The sequence below is a fragment of the Lemur catta genome, chromosome X (assembly GCF_020740605.2).
Source record: "Lemur catta isolate mLemCat1 chromosome X, mLemCat1.pri, whole genome shotgun sequence".
Classification (NCBI taxonomy): domain Eukaryota; kingdom Metazoa; phylum Chordata; class Mammalia; order Primates; family Lemuridae; genus Lemur; species Lemur catta.
The window spans coordinates 21,430,722-21,450,081 of NC_059155.1; the positions used below are offsets into that span (position 1 = coordinate 21,430,722).

The 19,360-nt window shown below is 39.3% G+C and overlaps 2 protein-coding genes and 1 long non-coding RNA gene across 3 annotated transcripts in view; 1 reads left to right on the plus strand and 2 right to left on the minus strand.

The window, feature by feature from the left end:
• Positions 1 to 2,181: 2,181 nt before the first annotated feature.
• On the minus strand, positions 2,182 to 9,725 carry LOC123628795. The gene is made up of 3 exons (XR_006731756.1): positions 9,682 to 9,725; positions 2,652 to 2,739; positions 2,182 to 2,199 (listed from the first exon to the last, which is right to left on the minus strand). It is a non-coding gene; the product is annotated as an uncharacterized LOC123628795 (long non-coding RNA).
• Positions 8,960 to 16,527, plus strand: ZBTB33 (zinc finger and BTB domain containing 33). Its single transcript, XM_045538754.1, has 2 exons — positions 8,960 to 9,178; positions 11,582 to 16,527. The coding sequence occupies exon 2, from the start codon at positions 11,584 to 11,586 to the stop codon at positions 13,606 to 13,608; it is 2,025 nt and encodes a 674-aa protein (XP_045394710.1). The 5' UTR covers positions 8,960 to 9,178; positions 11,582 to 11,583; the 3' UTR covers positions 13,609 to 16,527.
• A 258-nt stretch (positions 16,528 to 16,785) lies between these two features.
• Positions 16,786 to 19,360, minus strand: part of TMEM255A (transmembrane protein 255A) — a 49,535-nt gene continuing 46,960 nt past the window's right edge. The window contains exon 9 of the mRNA XM_045538755.1: positions 16,786 to 19,182. Within this exon, the coding sequence (XP_045394711.1) occupies positions 19,024 to 19,182 (159 nt within the window). The 3' untranslated portion in view covers positions 16,786 to 19,023. The remainder of the gene's footprint in view (positions 19,183 to 19,360) is intronic.

A 19,360-nucleotide genomic window follows, 5' to 3' on the forward strand; every position in this document is an offset into this window, starting at 1 on the left:
TATGGAGATACCTCAACGAACTCTAAGTAGAACTACCATTTGATCCAGCAATCCCACTACTGTGTATGTACGCAAAGGAAAAAAAGACATTCTATAATAAAGACATCTGCACTCAAACGTTTATAGCAGCACAATTCACAATTGCAAGGATGTGGAAACAACCCAAGTGCCCATCAATACATGAGTGGATTAATAAAATGTGGTATATGTATACCATGGAGTACTACTCAGCCACAAAAAAAATGGTGAATTAATACCTCTTGGGTTATCCTGGATGGAGCTAGAGCCCATTCGTTGAAGTGAAGTATCACTGGGATGGAAAAACAAGCACCACAGGTACTTGCCACTAAATTGTTACTCACTGATCAACACTTACGTGCACATATGGAAGTAACATTCATTGGATGTCAGGCAGGTCAGAGGTGGGTAGAAGGGATGGGTAAATTCACACCTAATGGTTGTGGTGTGAACTGTCTGGGGGATGGGCACACTTGTAGCTCTGACTTGCACAGTGCAAAGGCAATATATGTAACCAAATTGTTTGTACCCCCCCATAATATTCTGAAATTAAAAAAATTTTAAAAATAGAATTCAAAAAAAGAAAAGAAAAAATAATTCAAAATAATATAAATTTATTATTTAACACTGAACCCTTCTGTTAATAGAAAATTCACACCACATGAACTAAAATTTAAAGAGAACAATTAGCATGCTAAAATCGATTAGCAACATATTTTAATTCTTAGGTCTGTTAGACTCTCTATAGTTCCTTTTAAAAGGGAGTATATTACCTATCTGCTCTTTGGAGGATACCGATTTTTTTGTTTTATTATAATGTTTGTCACTTCTGTTTAATTTCTTTTTTTTTTTTGTTTTTTGCTATTACTCATAAACTGGAAAAAAAACCTATCAGGTTCAATTCCCCAAATTTTAGCTGCTTATGTCTCTGTTTTAAAATCCTTACAAAATAAATATATTTTGTTTCACTGTTTGAATAAATCTTTTTAAATTCTTTATTGAGGGGAAAAGATATTATAACTATGCAGAGTTGGATTCACAGGATCTCCCACTTTGAGAGCAGGCCATCTAAAAGTAGGGATACAAACAACAGTTCTTAGAATATATGAGTATACGAAATGAGGATGCCTGCCAGACTATAAAGACTCACAGTCTTTGTGGTTTAAGGCACAAAATTAAGGCCCAACATTATGTGCTACCTTGACATCTAGGGAAACCAGGAGGGCTCTGAATGGCCTAACTGTGTATTTCCCTTCCCACTCTGCTCCTGCAGATGACGTCCCCTAGCCAAAAAGCCCTCCTATCAAAGGGACCAGGTGCAGTTCCAGCTTATCTGTGGATAGTGAATTTTAGTACTCTACTAGCCTGCAGAATTACTCAAGGCAATCCCATCCTCCCGGGGGGAAACAGGAAGTACCTCAACATCTTGATACTACAAAGCCTACCTCCCACAGCCCCAGTTTGTTCACTCTCTTACCAACAGCAACCCGGTGGCCCTTGGTGGCATGCTGTATCCTCCTTTCCCACTCTGCCAGCTATGAGTATATGTGATTAATAAACTGCTATTGATATCATCTGTCCTGTGTTTGGCCACCCAATAACGCTAGGGTGGGAATCCCTACTTCACCAACAGGGTGAATAGAGATGATTAAAACAGTCCCTGATGCTACCTGGTTTTATCTGTACTCTTAAGATATTTATCTTCTATATGCACAAATGCACATTTCATACAAGTCGTTCTTATATCTTTTGATTAGGATTCCAAAGTAAGAAGTTGTTTGTTTTTTGATTGACACAGACTGGGAGGACCTTTCAATCCAGAAGGTAGGAGGGCTCCTCAGAGCAAAAGTGCAGCAGTCTCACCCACCTCTCCCATAGGAGCGAGAGGCATGTCTCCAACCTGTTTCAGGACCGGTTTTACTGTTGCTGCTTTCAGGCATAAAACCCTAATAGCCAACACTTATGAAATATTTATTACGTTCAAGACACTAAATCATTATAACAACCCTAAAAGACATCAGTACTATTTTAATTTCCTTTTTACAGGTGAAGAAATGAAGCTTGGAGAGGTTAAGTAACTTGCCCAAGGTCACACAGGTATTAGGTGGCAGATCAGGGCTTCAAATTCGGGCAGTCTGAATCCAGAGGCTGTCCTCTTCACTGCTTTATTACCTCCCAATGCTATAAGAAAAAGAATCATCAAGACATCTCCCAATTGTTGGAATTTCAACCTACCCCTCAGTACCTGTAATGTTTTAAAATATCTCATTTTTTGACCATAGTGCATGTAAAGCACTTAGTATGGTACCTGACACACTCGATAAACACTAGATATGAATACTGACACAGCAATAATTATAACTATTTTACTTCTCCTTCTGAAACCATCTATTTTCTACTCCAATATTCACACTCATTAGAGGAAAACTGATTGGTTTTCCTCCTCTCATTCTTCAAGATCAAGATTGAAACCATCTGTCAAGACCTTTCTTAAGGTAGCTTCAACTGCAGTTTAGCACATCACTTTTCTACATTCATCCAATTATCTTGTCTCAGAGGAAGGTTTTTCTTTTTTCCAATTTAACCCCTTAATCTCAACCCTTTCCAACTCCCTACAAGGAATTTCCACTTACATATCCTGTTATGGTCTCAAACCAATCTGTTCATTCTTTCCACACACACAACGGTTGAGTGTCTGCTACGTGCCACGTGTTGAGAATTCTGTAATGAATAAAATAGGATTCCTTCTTTCCACGAGCTCAGTCTAGTGGAGAATAAAAGCAAAAAAGAAATGCTAGATGTAGGTCTGCAACCCTTGGCCATGTCCGCTCCAAGACTAGAGGTGGAAAAGAGTGGAGGGAGACCGGGACACTCTAGGAAGGGGCCCAAGAATGAGTGAGAATTTAAGGGAAGAAAAGGGCTGCCAGAGCTAGATTGAAGAAAAGGATGAAAATGGGCACAAGGAAGGTAGAAAAAGCAAAATGCGAATGGTCAGAAGCGGGATGAAAGATGAAGCGCTCTCTGAAGGCAAGTGGGCTCCTCAGGGTGGAGGCGCGGTGGTCTCACTCACCTCTGCCACAGGCTGGCCTCCCTCTCCCTGTGCAGGAGGCTAGGCTCCGGCCTGTCGCTCCCGTAGGGGCGCGAGCAGTTGCCGCAGTAGGCGGACGAGGAGGCAGAAGCAAGGGGGTGCCCCGCGGCGCCGAGGGCCGCTCTTAAGAATGGGCCCGCAGGCGGGAGCGGCAGGGCTGCTTCTGGGATCCTTGGCCGAGGCCATTCCGTTCCCCACACCGAGAGCAAGAGCGCCCGAGAGAGCTGCAGCCCAGCGGGGAGCGGGCGGCTTTGCTGGGCTTGGGGCTCCTGGACTTCGACGGACTGCAACACTTCCCCTCAGAGCCCGAGGCCTCCCTCTCGGTACTGCAGAACAGGGCACTGCAGCTACTGCAGCTTCGAAAAATGGGGACGCTCTCATGAGCCTCGGAAGAGCCCAGTTGCCGGCTCATAGAACCCGCCCCGCGTCGCCCGTGCAACCGCTGAAGCAAGGGAAACCATGGAAACCGCTCCTAGTACGTTGACAAAACCCTTCCCGAGGTCTACGCGGCCTCCAGCCGAGGGGAAGGGATGTAGGTATTAGTGTAAAGAAGCCGCTACCACAACCAATTTCGCTCATCCTTTGGTTCCGCGTGAAGCTTGCCAGGTCCAAATCAGACTGGGGACCACGTCTTTCTCAGCCTCGTACTTGAAATAACTGAAGGGAAGAACGACGCACCAAGGAAACATTCCGCTGAGTGAGCGTATCAACAACACAGTCAATTCTGTTCGTATTTCGGGTGCTTTCCGTGCGTGTATTACATATTCTATAATATTGGGTGCTTACTGTGTCTTATGTGTGTATATATGTATGTGTATATAGTATATACATAGTTATGTGTGTATATATGTACATATATAATAAATAGGAATGGCTCGAATAGATTTACATATCTTTTCTGAGTCTATTTGAATTAAAAGAAAACTCTAAATGAGATGGAAAGAAAAGGGATAAAGTATGCAAAGTGTTTCCTACACAACTGACAGTGTTTATTCCAGTGTCATCAGATTTATCAAAAAGAAAATATACCGTAGGCCCACTTACATTGAATTTCAGATAAAGAATAAAAAATGTTTTAGTATAAGTATGTTATGTACAATAATATCACAATATTAAATGACTACTTTCTATTAAAGATGAGGTGATAGCTACTGTTGTACTTTCCTCCTCTCCCACCACTTCTAAAATTTGTTCCTTATATTCTAAGGCTTTTCACTTGTTGTTTGAGAAAGGGAAGTTGGGGCAGTCCCTGATAAGCAGAAACTGGCATAACACTCACAGGCATGTTCTCTTGTTGGACATAAACTCACAGAACATCAACCTAAGACAAGGTTACTTAGGAGACTGACCAAGTGAGACAAAACAAGGCCGCTTCATAATTTTGTCTAAGCACAAAAACAAGGTCACTGTGCTACCCAGAAAGCACCAAACACACTGTCTCTTGGCCAAGATAGGTGACTGCTACGTTGCCAGTTACAGTACAGCTTTATTCTCACGCTAGTCTGCCCTCTTTATAAATAAGACTTATTGAGATGCACAATCACACACTTGCCCCTGCTTTCTGAGAGCATCTGAGCTAGAGCAAACTCCTGCTTCCTTAAACCCTCCTCTGAATCGCCCAAATGCTACAATAGGTTCTTTCCAACATCCTCTTGCTAAGACACATCATAGTTCTCTATGGTTTGCATTCTCCCTCCCTGCAAAGAGTAATAAATGCAACTTGTCAACTATGAGTATGTTTCTGGTGGTCTTTAGTTGAAGGGCATTGATAATGCTCCACTGCCTAAAATGTTCTTTTCCAGATATTTGCATGGCCCTTTCCCTTAGTTCATTCTATTCTTTGCTCATACATCATCTTTTCAGAGAGGCTGTCCCTGACCATACTATCTATAATAGCACCCTCATCATACTCTATCCCTTTATTCTATTTTTCTTTGTAGCAGTTATTACTATCTGATATTGTATTATATATTTAGATTATATATACACATATGTTTATTGTATGTCTCTTCCATTAGAATGTAAGGTTCATAAACACTGGGACTTCAACTTGATGACTACATCCACAGCACCTAGAACATCGCTTAGCACAGAGTAAGTACTAAATTATATGTATTTAGTATGTATTGAACAAATGAATGGAGTTTTATTGTGTCAGGGTTTATAAGTTTCATTCTGTCACATAGTCATAAGCTGTTGTTTGGTCTTAGTTGTCCATATAAATAGATTGGATCACTGCAAAATCTATTCTTAATTCTTTATTTGGACTCATTTCTTATTTTATTTGACTTCATATTGCCCAGTAATTTTTCACAAACAACTCATGGGTAATATATTCTATCATGTTTTTTCATGTTTGGAATAAACTTCCTGTTGCTTTTTTTTTTGTAAATTGTATTATTGTTAGCAATTATACAATTCTACTTTCCCAGTAGAAGAGTTATATTAAATATATCCCTATCCAATTGACTTTGAAGGTTTTAAGAAGAAAAGGGCAATCAGCAGTATTAAACAGGTCACATAAAGAAAGATTTGTTGGTATTAAACAGAAAAGGGGATAGTGATGAGAAAGCTAATTTATATTTGGCACTTATGGGGTTCCAGACCCTCATTCATTCAAAATTAATTAACCATACCTATCTATCATTGGTTGGACCAAGGTATGCTTCACAAATAAGTTAATGCTTGAGTTGGGTCTTTATGGAAGACCAGACACTTGCCAGACAACAGGTTAGGTGAGGTGTGGATATGAAGGGAATGATCATTCCACATTCAGGGTTCCAGGAACAGACTTGGAAGCAGTAAACAGCACGGCATATTTCCTAAACTGCAAGCAGTTTGACACTATACATAGTTAATTCATTTTATCCTCAAAACAACTCTGTGGGAAGGTATTATAACCCTCCTTTACAGATGAAGAATCAGGCTCAAGATCACAGAGCTAAGTGGCAGTACCAAAATTCCAACCCATTCACATCTGCTCCTCAAAACTTTGTTTTTCCCACTCTATCTTATTGGGGTTTCTTCTTGTGTAGGACCTTACCAAATCTGTGACCCTAAGAATAACTCAGAAGAAGGGCTCTAGGATGGAATGAATGTCACTCTTTTATCGCCATCAATTAATGTATATTAAGCACCCACAAGATTGTTGGCATTTTAACACAGGAGAGGACAGTTACTGCCCTTGTGGAATTCATAATCAAATTCAAACAAGGCAAGCAAACACTGACAATGTGGCTATAAAACCTAATTGATTCCATTTTCAGCCAATCAAAACCTTTCTAGAGTGGAAAACGATACCTTCAAATCCATTTGATATAGGTTCTTCTCTTTAAAATCTACTGGATTGTTTGAAGTAGGGTTAAGCCTTCAGATAAAAAGCAAAAGGTGAAATAACTCATTGAGAAATAGAAAATTAATGAAACTTTCCAATGATCCTGTCACAAAGACAATTATTGCAGACACTCAAGTTTCTTGGCGTGCTTTACTTTCCTACAAATAAAATTCCTTTCCTGATCATTAGATCCCCTTTAATTATAGGTAGATTTTTAACTTTAGTTTGGGCAGAGTTGGGAGGTGAGGGACATAGCCAGAAGGGAAGAGAAGGTTTCCTGTGCTTTGAATTAAGAGGTTTTCATCATTCCTCAGTTGGAACCCCACACTTCTACAGCCCTTTCAGGAAAGGGACAAAGGCAAGGCAATTCTGTTGGCAGCCTTGGTGACGTTAATGCTGGTGCAAAAGAAGTTGTATTGTGTTTTCCAATTTACTGAAGTGACCAACAAATATGATATCAAGAGTGGCATCTGCTGCCACTGTGGTCTGTATTTCAAATATATGTCTCATTTTAGTTTTAGGCAACTAAGCTACTGAAAGATAACTAGATCCTACATTCCAAGATATAATTTATTTACTAAGGGTTTTTTTGCTACTAAATTTTGGGGGAGGATAACTCAGAAAAATGGTCATTAATCTGCTAACTAGTTTTGTTAAGTTCTCAGTTACCAGGAAAATACAAATCCACCTTAGTTTCTTTCACAGCAGTGCACTGCTATTTGCCATGAAATATCTTTATATTAAGCAATGAAGGCCGGGCGCGGTGGCTCACGCCTGTAATCCTAGCTCTGGGAGGCCGAGGCGGGTGGATCGCTCGAGGTCAGGAGTTCGAGACCAGCCTGAGCAAGAGTGAGACTCCGTCTCTACTAAAAATAGAAAGAAATTATCTGGCCAACTAAAAATATATATACAAAAAAATTAGCCGGGCATGGTGGCTCATGCCTGTAGTCCCAGCTACTAGGGAGGCTGAGGCAGTAGGATCCCTTAAGCCCAGGAGTCTGAGGTTGCTGTGAGCTAGGCTGATGCCACGGCACTCACTCTAGCCCGGGCAACAAAGTGACACTCTGTCTCAAAAAAAAAAAAAAAATATTAAGCAATGAAAATTTCATAATTTTAAGTCCTAATCAAAAACCAATAATGCAATAATTTCCACATAGTTTGTTTTCCCACGATACAAAATCTTGGAGGAGAGCTTAAGGAATTTTACATTTCTGTGTGAAAATATTGCCGTATTACACCACTTTGATGTTTTACTATGTGGCTTTACTTTACTGAGGAAAACGTAGAATAGATTAGGAATTGATAGATGATGACACCCATGTCTGATTTCCTGTTGAAGAAAATTAGATCTTGTTAGATTTGTTTTCACTCTGTAATACCCTGATGGGCATTTGCAGCAAGATTTTTGTAGGAAAGAAGCACAGGAATTCCAATTGAAAGGTAAATAGGCACAAATTTAAGTTTTTGGAAACTGATGAAATGTTATCCTATACATATCTTTAAAAAAGAAAACGAAGGTAGTGAATTGGTTCCTTAGTTGAGTATGAGTGACAACCAACCTAAAGGGAAGTATTTTGCTCTCCAAACACCCATTCTATTGCTTCATTCATCATGGTACTCAGTTGGGCATTAGCAGAGGATTTTTAAAAATTATGTAACTCACAACTTATTTATTCAGTCATTAAACAATTACTGAAAGCCTACTGTGTGTCAGATACTAAAGCTCTCTGAGGATGAAATACTATGCAAATAATAAAAAATTAACAATGCTAGTGTTACTATTATAATATTCATCTTTCAAGATACAGCTCAAATGACAACACTCAGTTTGCTATTCTCTTCTCAGTGCTTCTACACGTTGTACAAATAATTTTGTCCACGTTTGTGCATCTATCTAATGAGCTCCCTAAAAAAGTAGAGACCTTTGGCTTATTCATTTTTGTATCCCGCAGAGCCTAACATAGGGTTTGCTACAGATCAAACAGGTAAACGTTAGTTGAAATGAGGCAATTAACATAGTACTGCACCATTCAATTAAGAAGATAGTAGTTGTCCAAACAGTAGATGTCTTTCATAAAAGTAGTTAGTATAATGTGGTTGTTGTTATCCTAGAACTTGAATTATCATAAAGAGCTAATACATTTTATTTGATTATATGTATTCAGATATTTGAAGAGGATTTATCATCTAACAAACAGGCTGATAGAGCAGATTCAAACCTGCAAAAGAAATGAAACCCGTCTAGTCTCTAAAAGTTTGTATGCCCTGGAGGCTTACACTGAATTTAGATGAAAGTGACTTGCTTCCTTTCAACTCCAGCTGCTTGTGACTGCATTACCGGATCTTTCCCTTCCCTTTTTCCCACCCTTTCACCCTCCGGAAAGAGCCGAACACTCAGAGCTTCCCAGTCTTCCCCCGCCCCCTTGCGGAAAGAGCCGAAGGCAGAGTAGGGCGCCGAAGCGGACCCTCGAGCTCGGGCCCTTCCGGACCGACCCGGACTGCGCTCGGAAGAGGAGGGCGCCTTTGACTTCGGCGCTGCGCCCCCGCGCTGTGCCCTCTGTCGGCGGCCTGGGGCAGCGGTAGCAGCGGTGGCGGCAGCCGCGTCGACGTCGGCCAAGACTGGAGCGACGTTTAAAGAAGGGGCAGAATCGCCGGGGAGTGCAGCTTTTTCTTGTTGAGGGACTTCCACCCTTGCGCGCGGCCCGAGGAGGAGACGCAGCGGCGGCGCCGGGAAGCAGGTGAGGACCCGGCCCCAATCCGGGAGGGGGCGAAGGAGCGCGCCTGCCTCCTCTGTCCCTGGGCCGCGCCTGCGTTTGCATTCGCCTCACTTGAACCAGGAAGCGGCGGAGTCGCAGGCTCCGCTCCTCCGGCTCTTTCTTTGTGTGGGCCCGGGAGTGAAGGAGGGGACGGACCGGGAGGGCCGCGGCGCGGTCCCCTTCGCCGTCAGAGGCCGAGGGGCTGCGGGTGCCCTGGGTAGGCCCCGGGGCGTGGGGAGCCCGCCACCTAGACCCCTTTTCCCTTGCCCCTCTGCCTGCCTTTTTGTGCCTCTTTTTCCCCTCCTAGCCCCTACTTTGATTTAGAGCTTTTCTGCCAGGCCCATCCTCCCCTCCCGTCCCCTTCCCGGGGCATAACAATGCCGCCTGCTTCGCCTCATCCCCCCACAACACCCCACCCTACCGTTGGCCACCTTCTACTTTCCCTGGCACCCCTTATTCCTCCCGCCTCACACTGCTGTTTGTACCTCCGTCTGTATTTGCAGGAAGCTGGCTTTTCGCGTGAATTGGGGTTAAAAACCTTGGTTGCAGCTGGCAGGGTGCAAATGGGGAAGAGGGAGGTGGAGGAAGGGAGATGAGGTTCAGCTGCTGCAGGGAGCCGCGTGTCGGTTTGTTTCACTCCCTCGCGGATGGCTTTTATCTCTTTTCCACCTTCAGCAGCCCTTCCGAACCTGCCCTCGGTCCAGGATTTATCTCACAATAATGTGGAATGACTTTGCCATAGTGAAATCGTAAATCTCGGGGGTGGGTTCACATCGACTTTGCTGTCTCTGGGCCCACCTTGACTGGGAGGAGGGGGACACCTAAACAAAACGAAACCAAGTCCCAGCGTCACCTGGACACGTACATTTGACGCATTCCCACATTGGAGAAACCCATGTGCAAACCACAAAAATTGTGTTACCGTATTCAGAAAACCTCTCTTTCCACGTGAAAGTGACTTCTGTCGAAATCCCCATATTTCGGAAGCCCTGGGTTTGGCATGCTGTCCAAAGGTCACCCTTGCTAATGAATGCCTTTATGGTAACCTGGAATTCCTTGGTACTGTTAACATTGCAACACCTTCTAACAGATAATGTTTTAAATCCTTGATTTTTAGACTTTTTGCTTACTTTTTGTTCTTAAGCTATAATTTTGAAAAATGTAAAAGGTATTTGAGGCGTACTGCTTTCCACGTCTATATAACTTAAGTACTGGGACGGTGATACTCTTTTGGTAACTTTAAAGGGAGAATATTAATAATATTTCTTTACTAAAGATAATTATCAACTAAAAATTGTTAATATATAATATCCGTATTTATATTTAATATGCTGGTGTTTTTTTTTTTTACAACTCTGGGATCATTGTTACTGGAATATCTTCTGTGAAGTGCAAAAAGATATTTTGGGGTGCTACATAGCAATGCAATTTACTAACATTCCCCCCTTTGTAGAGTAATGTCTACTTTGTTTCAATAAGTTGATGTTTTCATTTTCACTAACTCATTTGGTGTGAAGAAAGTTCTCATACAATGCACATAATTCTTTACAAACAAAATGAAATGTTTCCTGTTTTCATGCAAATAAGCATTAAGAGATGGTAAACTTTCCTTTTGTCTTACTTTTTCGTGATAGCGTCTGTTGACTTCACTTGGCACTCTATTTAACATTTCACCTCTGGAAATTGTAAAGGTAGGGAGGTGAGGAAAAGGGACAAGGGGATGAAGAGAGCAAGGGTAAGAAAGATGTTTAATAGTTTATCAAGATGAAGCACTTCAATTTAAGAACAGAAAAATAATGGGCTGATGAGAGATAATAATTGTCAGTGTTTATAAATGTCATTGGTTACAGGGAGTAACTTTTGTATCTGTTCTTAAATATTAAAATTTAGTATGTATTTCAGATGAGTATTGTGCACACCAAGCTTTTCTAACATTTAAATCATTCATTTATGGATAAAATAATTTCTATGCACTCATGATGAAGGTTTTCTTTAAAACAATTTTAAGACAGTTAAAAATCAACTCATGCCTCTTCTTGAGAAAACCCAAAATTGGGACTAAGAAAATTACTTCCAGTCTTTAAAATAATCACTTAGTCGAGATGCAGGTATCTGAGATTCAAAGGAAGGTGACTGGAGATTACTGTTCAAATCTATATAACAATTTAAAACCTGCTTGACTCTCTCAGGAGGAAGTCATGAGATCTGATAAATAGTCCCAAAGCCAGCCTGCATGAACAATTACTAAAAAAGCCAAAAAGTTACAGCAAACTTTGGTTAAAACTTGAATAAACTAATTATGCTGTGGCTTAAATTCTGAATGATAAAGTACTTTTGTTTTTCCTCTCTAATCCTCTCTCATTTCGTCCTCCCTTTCTCTTATAGGCATGGAGAGTAGAAAATTGATTTCTGCTACAGACATTCAGTACTCTGGCAGTCTGCTGAACTCCTTGAATGAGCAACGCGGACATGGACTCTTCTGTGATGTTACTGTCATTGTGGAAGACCGAAAATTTCGGGCCCACAAGAATATTCTTTCAGCTTCTAGTACCTACTTCCATCAACTCTTCTCAGTTGCCGGGCAAGTTGTTGAACTGAGCTTTATAAGAGCAGAGATCTTTGCAGAAATTCTCAATTATATCTATAGTTCTAAAATTGTTCGTGTTAGATCAGATTTGCTTGATGAGTTAATTAAATCAGGGCAGTTATTAGGAGTGAAATTTATAGCAGAGCTTGGTGTCCCATTGTCACAAGTTAAAAGCATCTCAGGTACAGCTCAGGATGGTAATGCTGAAACCTTACCTCCTGATTCTAGTGACAAGAACCTTTTAATACAAAAATCAAAAGATGAAGCCCAAGATAATGGGGCTACTATAATGCCTATTATAACAGAGTCTTTTTCATTATCTGCTGAAGATTATGAGATGAAAAAGATCATTGTTACCGACTCAGATGATGATGATGATGATGATGTCATTTTCTGCTCTGAGATTCTGCCTGCAAAGGAGACTTTGCCGAGTAACAATGCAGTGACACAGGTCCAGCCTAACCCAGGCCCTGTTGAGATTTCAGATGTTGCACCTTGCACTAGCAATAACTCTCCCCCTTTAACAAATATCACACCTACTCAGAAACTTCCTACTCCTGTGAATCAGGCAACTCTGAGCCAAACACAAGGAAGTGAAAAATTGCTGGTATCTTCGGCTCCAACACATCTGACTCCTAACATTATTTTGTTAAATCAGACACCACTTACTACACCACCAAATGTCAGTTCTTCACCTCCAAATCATATGTCATCTTCAATCAATTTACTTGTGCAGAATCAGCAGACACCAAACAGTGCTATTTTAACAGGAAACAAGGCCAATGAAGAGGAGGAGGAGGAAATTATAGATGATGATGATGACACTATTAGCTCCAGTCCAGACTCGGCAGTCAGTAATACATCTTTGGTCCCACAGGCTGATACCTCCCAAAATACCAGTTTTGATGGATCATTAATACAGAAGATGCAGATTCCTACACTTGTGCAAGAACCACTTTCCAATTCTTTAAAAATTTCAGATATAATTACTAGAAACACTAATGATCCAGGCTTAGGATCAAAACATATGATGGAGGGTCAGAAGATCATTACTTTAGATACAGCTACTGAAATTGAAGGCTTGTCAACTGGTTGCAAGGTTTATGCAAATATCGGTGAAGATACTTATGACATAGTGATCCCTGTCAAAGATGACCCTGATGAAGGGGAAGCCAGACATGAAAATGAGACACCAAAAACATCTGGCAGTGAGACGGCAAACAAACGTATGAAAGTAAAACATGATGATCACTATGAGTTAATAGTAGATGGAAGGGTCTATTATATCTGTATTGTATGCAAAAGGTCATATGTCTGTCTGACAAGCTTGCGGAGACATTTTAACATTCATTCTTGGGAGAAGAAGTATCCGTGTCGTTACTGTGAGAAGGTATTTCCTCTTGCAGAATATCGCACAAAGCATGAAATTCATCACACAGGGGAGCGAAGGTATCAGTGTTTGGCTTGTGGCAAATCTTTCATCAACTATCAGTTTATGTCTTCACATATAAAGTCAGTTCATAGTCAAGATCCTTCTGGGGACTCGAAGCTTTATCGTTTACATCCATGCAGGTCTTTACAGATCAGACAATATGCATATCTTTCTGATAGGTCAAGCACTATGCCTGTAATGAAGGATGATGGTATTGGGTATAAGGTTGATGCTGGAAAAGAACCTCCAGTAGGGACCACCACATCTACTCCTCAGAACAAGCCAATGACCTGGGAAGATATTTTTATTCAGCAGGAAAATGATTCGATTTTTAAACAGAATGTAACAGATGGCAGTACTGAGTTTGAATTTATAATACCAGAATCTTACTAAACTCCTTTGAAATACCAGAAAGTTTTGGTTTGGATTAAGGGACAGGGGTTTCAGAAGACCTATAAAACAAGGTGCAAGCAAAATTTGATCTGCCACATCATCTGAAGGTAGTCTAGTGGGATTATTTGTTGATAATATTTAGAAGCAAATTTTTCTGAAAGTTTGAGTAGAGATTGAGAAATCCCCCCCAAGTATTTGTTTATATAGTTAGCTTCCAGCTCATTTAAGAGGCAAACAAAAATAAGATTGGAGAGATAGTTTTCTGAATAGAATTTGAAGCAGTCTGAATGTTCTTTGAAAATAACTGGAGTTATTAGCATACTTTCCCCTTCCGTGTTAGCACTTTACTGCTGAATTCTCAATTTTTTTAACATTGAGACTATAAATGTGTATTGTGTCTTGTATATGGCGTAAAAAGTAAACAAGAACTTCTAAAGCTGTTCTGGAAAATTTCAGAATAAGTCTCCACTTGGTTGTGTATTCTGCTAGTCCAAATGGATAACAACCTCCCGCCACCCTCCTTTCATGAAAATAGCCATGCAGACAAGTCTCTCATCTGAAGAATGAATTACATTTAGCTAATTAGAATTAATCCTTGCTTATATTGCCATAGTCTAAAAGACTTTGGTGGCTAGTCCACTGTATACCTTTGCAGTGGTCTCTGTGGGCAAAAAACTAATGGAAAAACAAATCTCTAATGCAGACAGATGAAAAGTTCTGCTGCACTTATTTTTAATTCTGTATTCTTATGTGATAAAGGATGGAATCAAATGGAGATTTCCTTTTTGCCTGTTATGGTTAAAATTATTCCCAAAAATTTTTTTCCAATTTTGAATCTAAAGGCCACCAAATTAATCTTTAATTATATGTAAATCTTTGTAAATGATAGAATTCATAGGTGAGACCTTTACATATTTTAGGTGGGAGGCTACTGGCATATATTTTTAAATGTTCATATTACTTAGACTCTCCAATAGGAAGTCTTTATTTGAAATAGTTGAATCAGTGATCTAGTATTTTCCTTTCAACAAGATCTTTTAGGTTTTTACCCCTTCTAAAATAAGTTTTATTCCATCTTCAAATTGCCGCGATATCATAGCAATCACAAACTACATCTGGAATGTTACATAGGCTTGTCAGTTCCCATTTATCTTGACAACAGTATCACCTTTCTTCCTTTTAAAATGATAAATATTTAAACATTTAGAAAATAAAGTTAAAACTTATTGAAGTGCTAGTACTAAAAGGAAGCAGGTTGGAACAAATGTATAGCCTAGCATTTGTAACAGAATTAACTTGTTGAACTTCTGTAAATGAATTTTTTTAGCAGAGGAAAAAATTTAATAGATATTGGAAAAGATTGTTGTGCAGTTATTAGTCATTAGTAACCTTGCTTATTTCTTAGTTCAGCATAGATGTTTTCTTTCTCCTTAACTATGTACTTTTAAAAATAGTCTATTTCTTGACCTTGAACTTAAAGCTTTAATCATAATTTCTCATGTATACATCATTCTTCTGATGGTAAGCTAGATTTGAAGATAATGGTTTCAGTGTTTCTTAAGTTGGTAGCTGAGGGTATCAGGCATCAGTATATGCAATAATACAAGGAGAAAGAAAAATAATATCCTTTGCGTACCAAGGGGCAGAGTGATGTGCATTTGTCTGTTTTCTCTAAGTCTAGACCTTTAAACCATTTTGTAAACTAACCCTTGGGAAATTTGAAATTACCTTATAACTTAAGACTGTGATCTCTGGAATCACCATATCTGTTTCTCTTCTGTGTAGATATTGATGAAATTACTCTTTGACTATAGGGTACACTCTGAAATGTTCTCAGTGGAAATATGAGTTTCATTAATGTTATTTCACTAGTTAGATACAATTCTACCAATGTGAATGAAATTGATGCCAGCAGAGCTTCCAGACATTTCAGATTCAACTGCTAGATAAATTAGTTTGTCATAATAAAACTTGGTGTTTTCTACAAGCCTATTATGACAAACCAGGAATTCTATAATGGAAAACTATCCGTTCTGAATAATATGGATATAATTATTTGCTGCTGCTGTGCTCTGTACATTCTGAATATGAAATTTAAACTCTGTGCCTATTAAAGGTATCTTCTGGAGTTTTTTGGGAGGAGGAAAACTGGAAAAATAAATTGTATTTTTGCCAGAAGACTCTTACTTGCATGTGTCTCAGGGTCTTCAGTTTTTCTAGAAGTTTCCATATCCAAAGTTTAGAGTTCATGTGAAATACTCCTTTGGGGTGAAAACTCTTCACTCCTGGTATTTATTGGATTAGGAATCTGTAGCAAGATGCTGTTTAATATTTACCATGGGTTTTTTTCTATTTTATACTTAGTTTTCTGGCCATTGAACTTCCTTCTTTCTTTCAAGTTGGCTTCAAATTTGCTCCTATGCTAAATTACCTGCAAATATTCTGGATAGGAACTATTTGAAATGGTAATTTTTTTAAAGAAATGACAAAAATGAAAACATTCAAACTAAGCAAAGATTTTAAAATGCCATAGCAATTTTGCAAGACTAACTTTAAAATATACTCTAAATGATTATTATGATCTTGGTAGTAATGATCCCCCATAAACAACCACTATGAAGGAATGATGCCACATTTTTTCCCCATTGTACCAAAAAGGTAAAACAAATGGGAAACATTGTTCAAGGTATTTTGTATTGTCAAGGCATGTATATTCTAAAGAATTAAGTGCTAATGCAATAGCATTGGCTTTCTGCCCTCTGTCCGTCATATGAAACTTTGTTCATTTCCCCCAATACTGTAGTGTTCATACTTGTACAATCTTCTCCATCATGATTTTTAAGTTCTACTTTTCATTAACCATCGCCTGATATTAGTTCATAGAGCTTCTTATGGCAAAAATAAAATGTTTAATTCTGATTTTTGAGTGTTGTTTTTTACAAGATTATCTTTCAGAAATTATATAGGCTTTTATATTCTTTTTTTTGTCAATTTTTATAGCAGAAGACTGGAGCTGTATTTCTGATGACAGCATGGCAAAATTTCCCAGTAGGTTTTATATGTTTATATCACATCTCCTTGTATCTTGAAACATAAATAGTCAAAGTGAGTCAGCTGCTGTCAGTTGCTTTAGAGTATTTACTATACTTTTGTAGATACCTTGAGGACACAAGTGGGTAAGGAGGGAGGATGGTTTTATTAATTTGAAACATCACAAAAGCAGTCTGGGTTTCCAACATGGCAGTGATACAGATTTTAAGCAATATCCAGTTTATACAGGTTCTGGGTTAATATTTTAATGTTTCATGCCCAGTTCAATACTTTAAAGCAGAATTAGGAATAAAGCAGTAAATATTACAAAATGCAGTCAAGATATATGTTGGAAATACAAACTCCTTCGTTACAGCAAATGTTTTGCAAAAGAGTAAAGCAGCAAATATTAATTTTTCTAAGGGAACATGCACTTTATATAATTCAATGTAATAAAAAAAAGCTGCTCAAATTAAGTGTTACAAAATCTATACTGTTTCAAGTTATTTTGTAAAGAAAAATACATAGAAATGAGTCATAGAATCTTAACCCTTTAAGAAATGTGATAAATGTAGGATATACTGTGTAATGGTGCCTTTAAAAAATTAAATATGCACATTCACTAAAGCAAAAGATAAAGTATAAATGGCAAAAAAATTCATTGAGTATTACACGCTGATATTTGTATAGTAAGTCAATTGGTTATTAGTCCCTTTTTGAAATCCAATAAAATTTTAATATGCTTAGAACTGTAAAAAAATCATAGTAATTTTGTATAACGCAAAAGGATTAGAGAGTTTTTCAGATTTGAAATCTGGATAAGACAACATCCATGATGCTGAAAATTAAACTGAATATTTTTGAAACATTTACTGTGAGCAATAAGTGAGTGCACATGTTATGCCTTGATTCTTGATGGCTGGGTGTCTACAAGGTAGATGGGAGCACCAGCATTTGTCTGCTACCTCTAATCCATCAAGTTGGGAGGTAGCGAAATTGGCTGGAAAATTATCCGGTATGTGTTCTGTGTTTGCAGAACTGTCTAATTAGGAACCCTCCTGTAGCCCCTGTATTTTTATATAAGTATAGGATTATCAATCTTCCTTTAAATCAATTCTCAAGTTAACATCAGATCACAACGAAAGTGTTCATTCTGAAGTGAAGGGTGCAAAAGTGTTTTAAACTCATCAGGTTGATGGTTTAAAGCTATAATTAAAACAACTATACAAATACCTACCACAATGTGCCAGATGGATTTTAAATCTACCGTAACACTTAAGTATTTGTCAAGTTGGCTACATATGAGGTTTTGCAGACTTGAAGCGACATTGTAACACTTTCATAATCTTGAATTGAATGCTGTCATGATTGGTCTCAACAGAAAAAAAGGGCCAGTAAGAGCAGTGGCATTAAAATACAGATGATTCTTTTGGGGTAGGGTGCAGGATACGTGCGGTTTGCTGGGGTTGAAGCACAATATTTGAAGATTAAATAGTCACAAAGATTAGTAACAGCTCATATCACGACCCCAGAACCTAATCTAACAGTTTTAAACTGTGAATTTCAACCATAAGATTTTTATCTCCTGTAGCAAATATATTTTGTAATAGCACAACATGTACACCATCTCCTAAGTTATCAGCTGTATTACTGAGATCTACTTAAACATCTCATGTCGTTCTATATTTCAGTGCTTTCCGGAACAATCAATTGTGTCCCCCACTAAAGATGCACGAATATTGCACTTTTCCCTTTAGGAGGTACCAATAACAAAAGTTGAGCTGAATGATCACAACAGCCACTTTTACGATACTCACAGAGAAGAAAGGAGTAAGAGAGATGGGCAGCTTTTTTCAACATCCAGACGTAGGCAAACAAAATCTTAGCCAGAATTCTCTGTATTAGAACTATTGTGTAACCCCATTAGCTAGGACATTTTTCTTAGGGACTGACTTCAGCGGTAGGGAAAGATAGGGCCTATAAACCAGGTGCTTCAACCGAGGTGCTTAGGGTGGCAAACTGCCAATGGCCTGACGACAGCACTCCTTTACATAAAGTGAAACAGATGGCAACCACGCTTCTGCTGAATACAGAGGTGGAGCCTAGGGTAATGCAGGTCCAAACACGCAAGCTTCTTGCTGGGCTGTCTCCCCAGCCTTGCTTAGAGAGAGTGAGCTGTCCTTCTTGGAAGTGCTCGGTTTGGCCTATCCACCCTTGCTTTGCACTGGTAACAAGTAAGCTTCATCCCTATCTTTCCCTAGCTTGGCAGGCCATCGTAAAACTTTATGCATAAGAGTCACACTTTAAATTTCATACCCCACACACTCCCACTACAGCAGAAATACAAAAGCCACAATAATCTCAATAGCCAGCAGGCATTCCTCTTTAGGGACTGTAAGGTGGTGGCTTTTCGAAAGGCGGATAGTAGGGTGGAGAGTAACGGGGCGGTGCACTCGAGGACCACATGTAGCTGGGTGAGGGAGAGGCAGACTGAGGCTCATCAGAAAGTCCAGAGGGAGGGGAGGATGGAAAGACAGTGGAGTGCTGTGTGATAAAAAACAACAAAACAAACACGTGAGTGTAGGCGGTGAGTTTGCAAGTCCCTGAACAGTCATTACTATTTAAAATTGGATATAGACAAGTTTGTTTCTGTTTGGAACAACAGAGAGCTTCTAAACCTCACAAAGGAGCATGGGCCAGGTGGTCCCATGTTCTCTCAGTC

Coding starts and splice junctions, on each gene's coding strand:
- ZBTB33 (XM_045538754.1), top strand. CDS start 11,584: ATGGAGAGTAGAAAATTGATTTCTGCTACAGACATTCAGTACTCTGGC.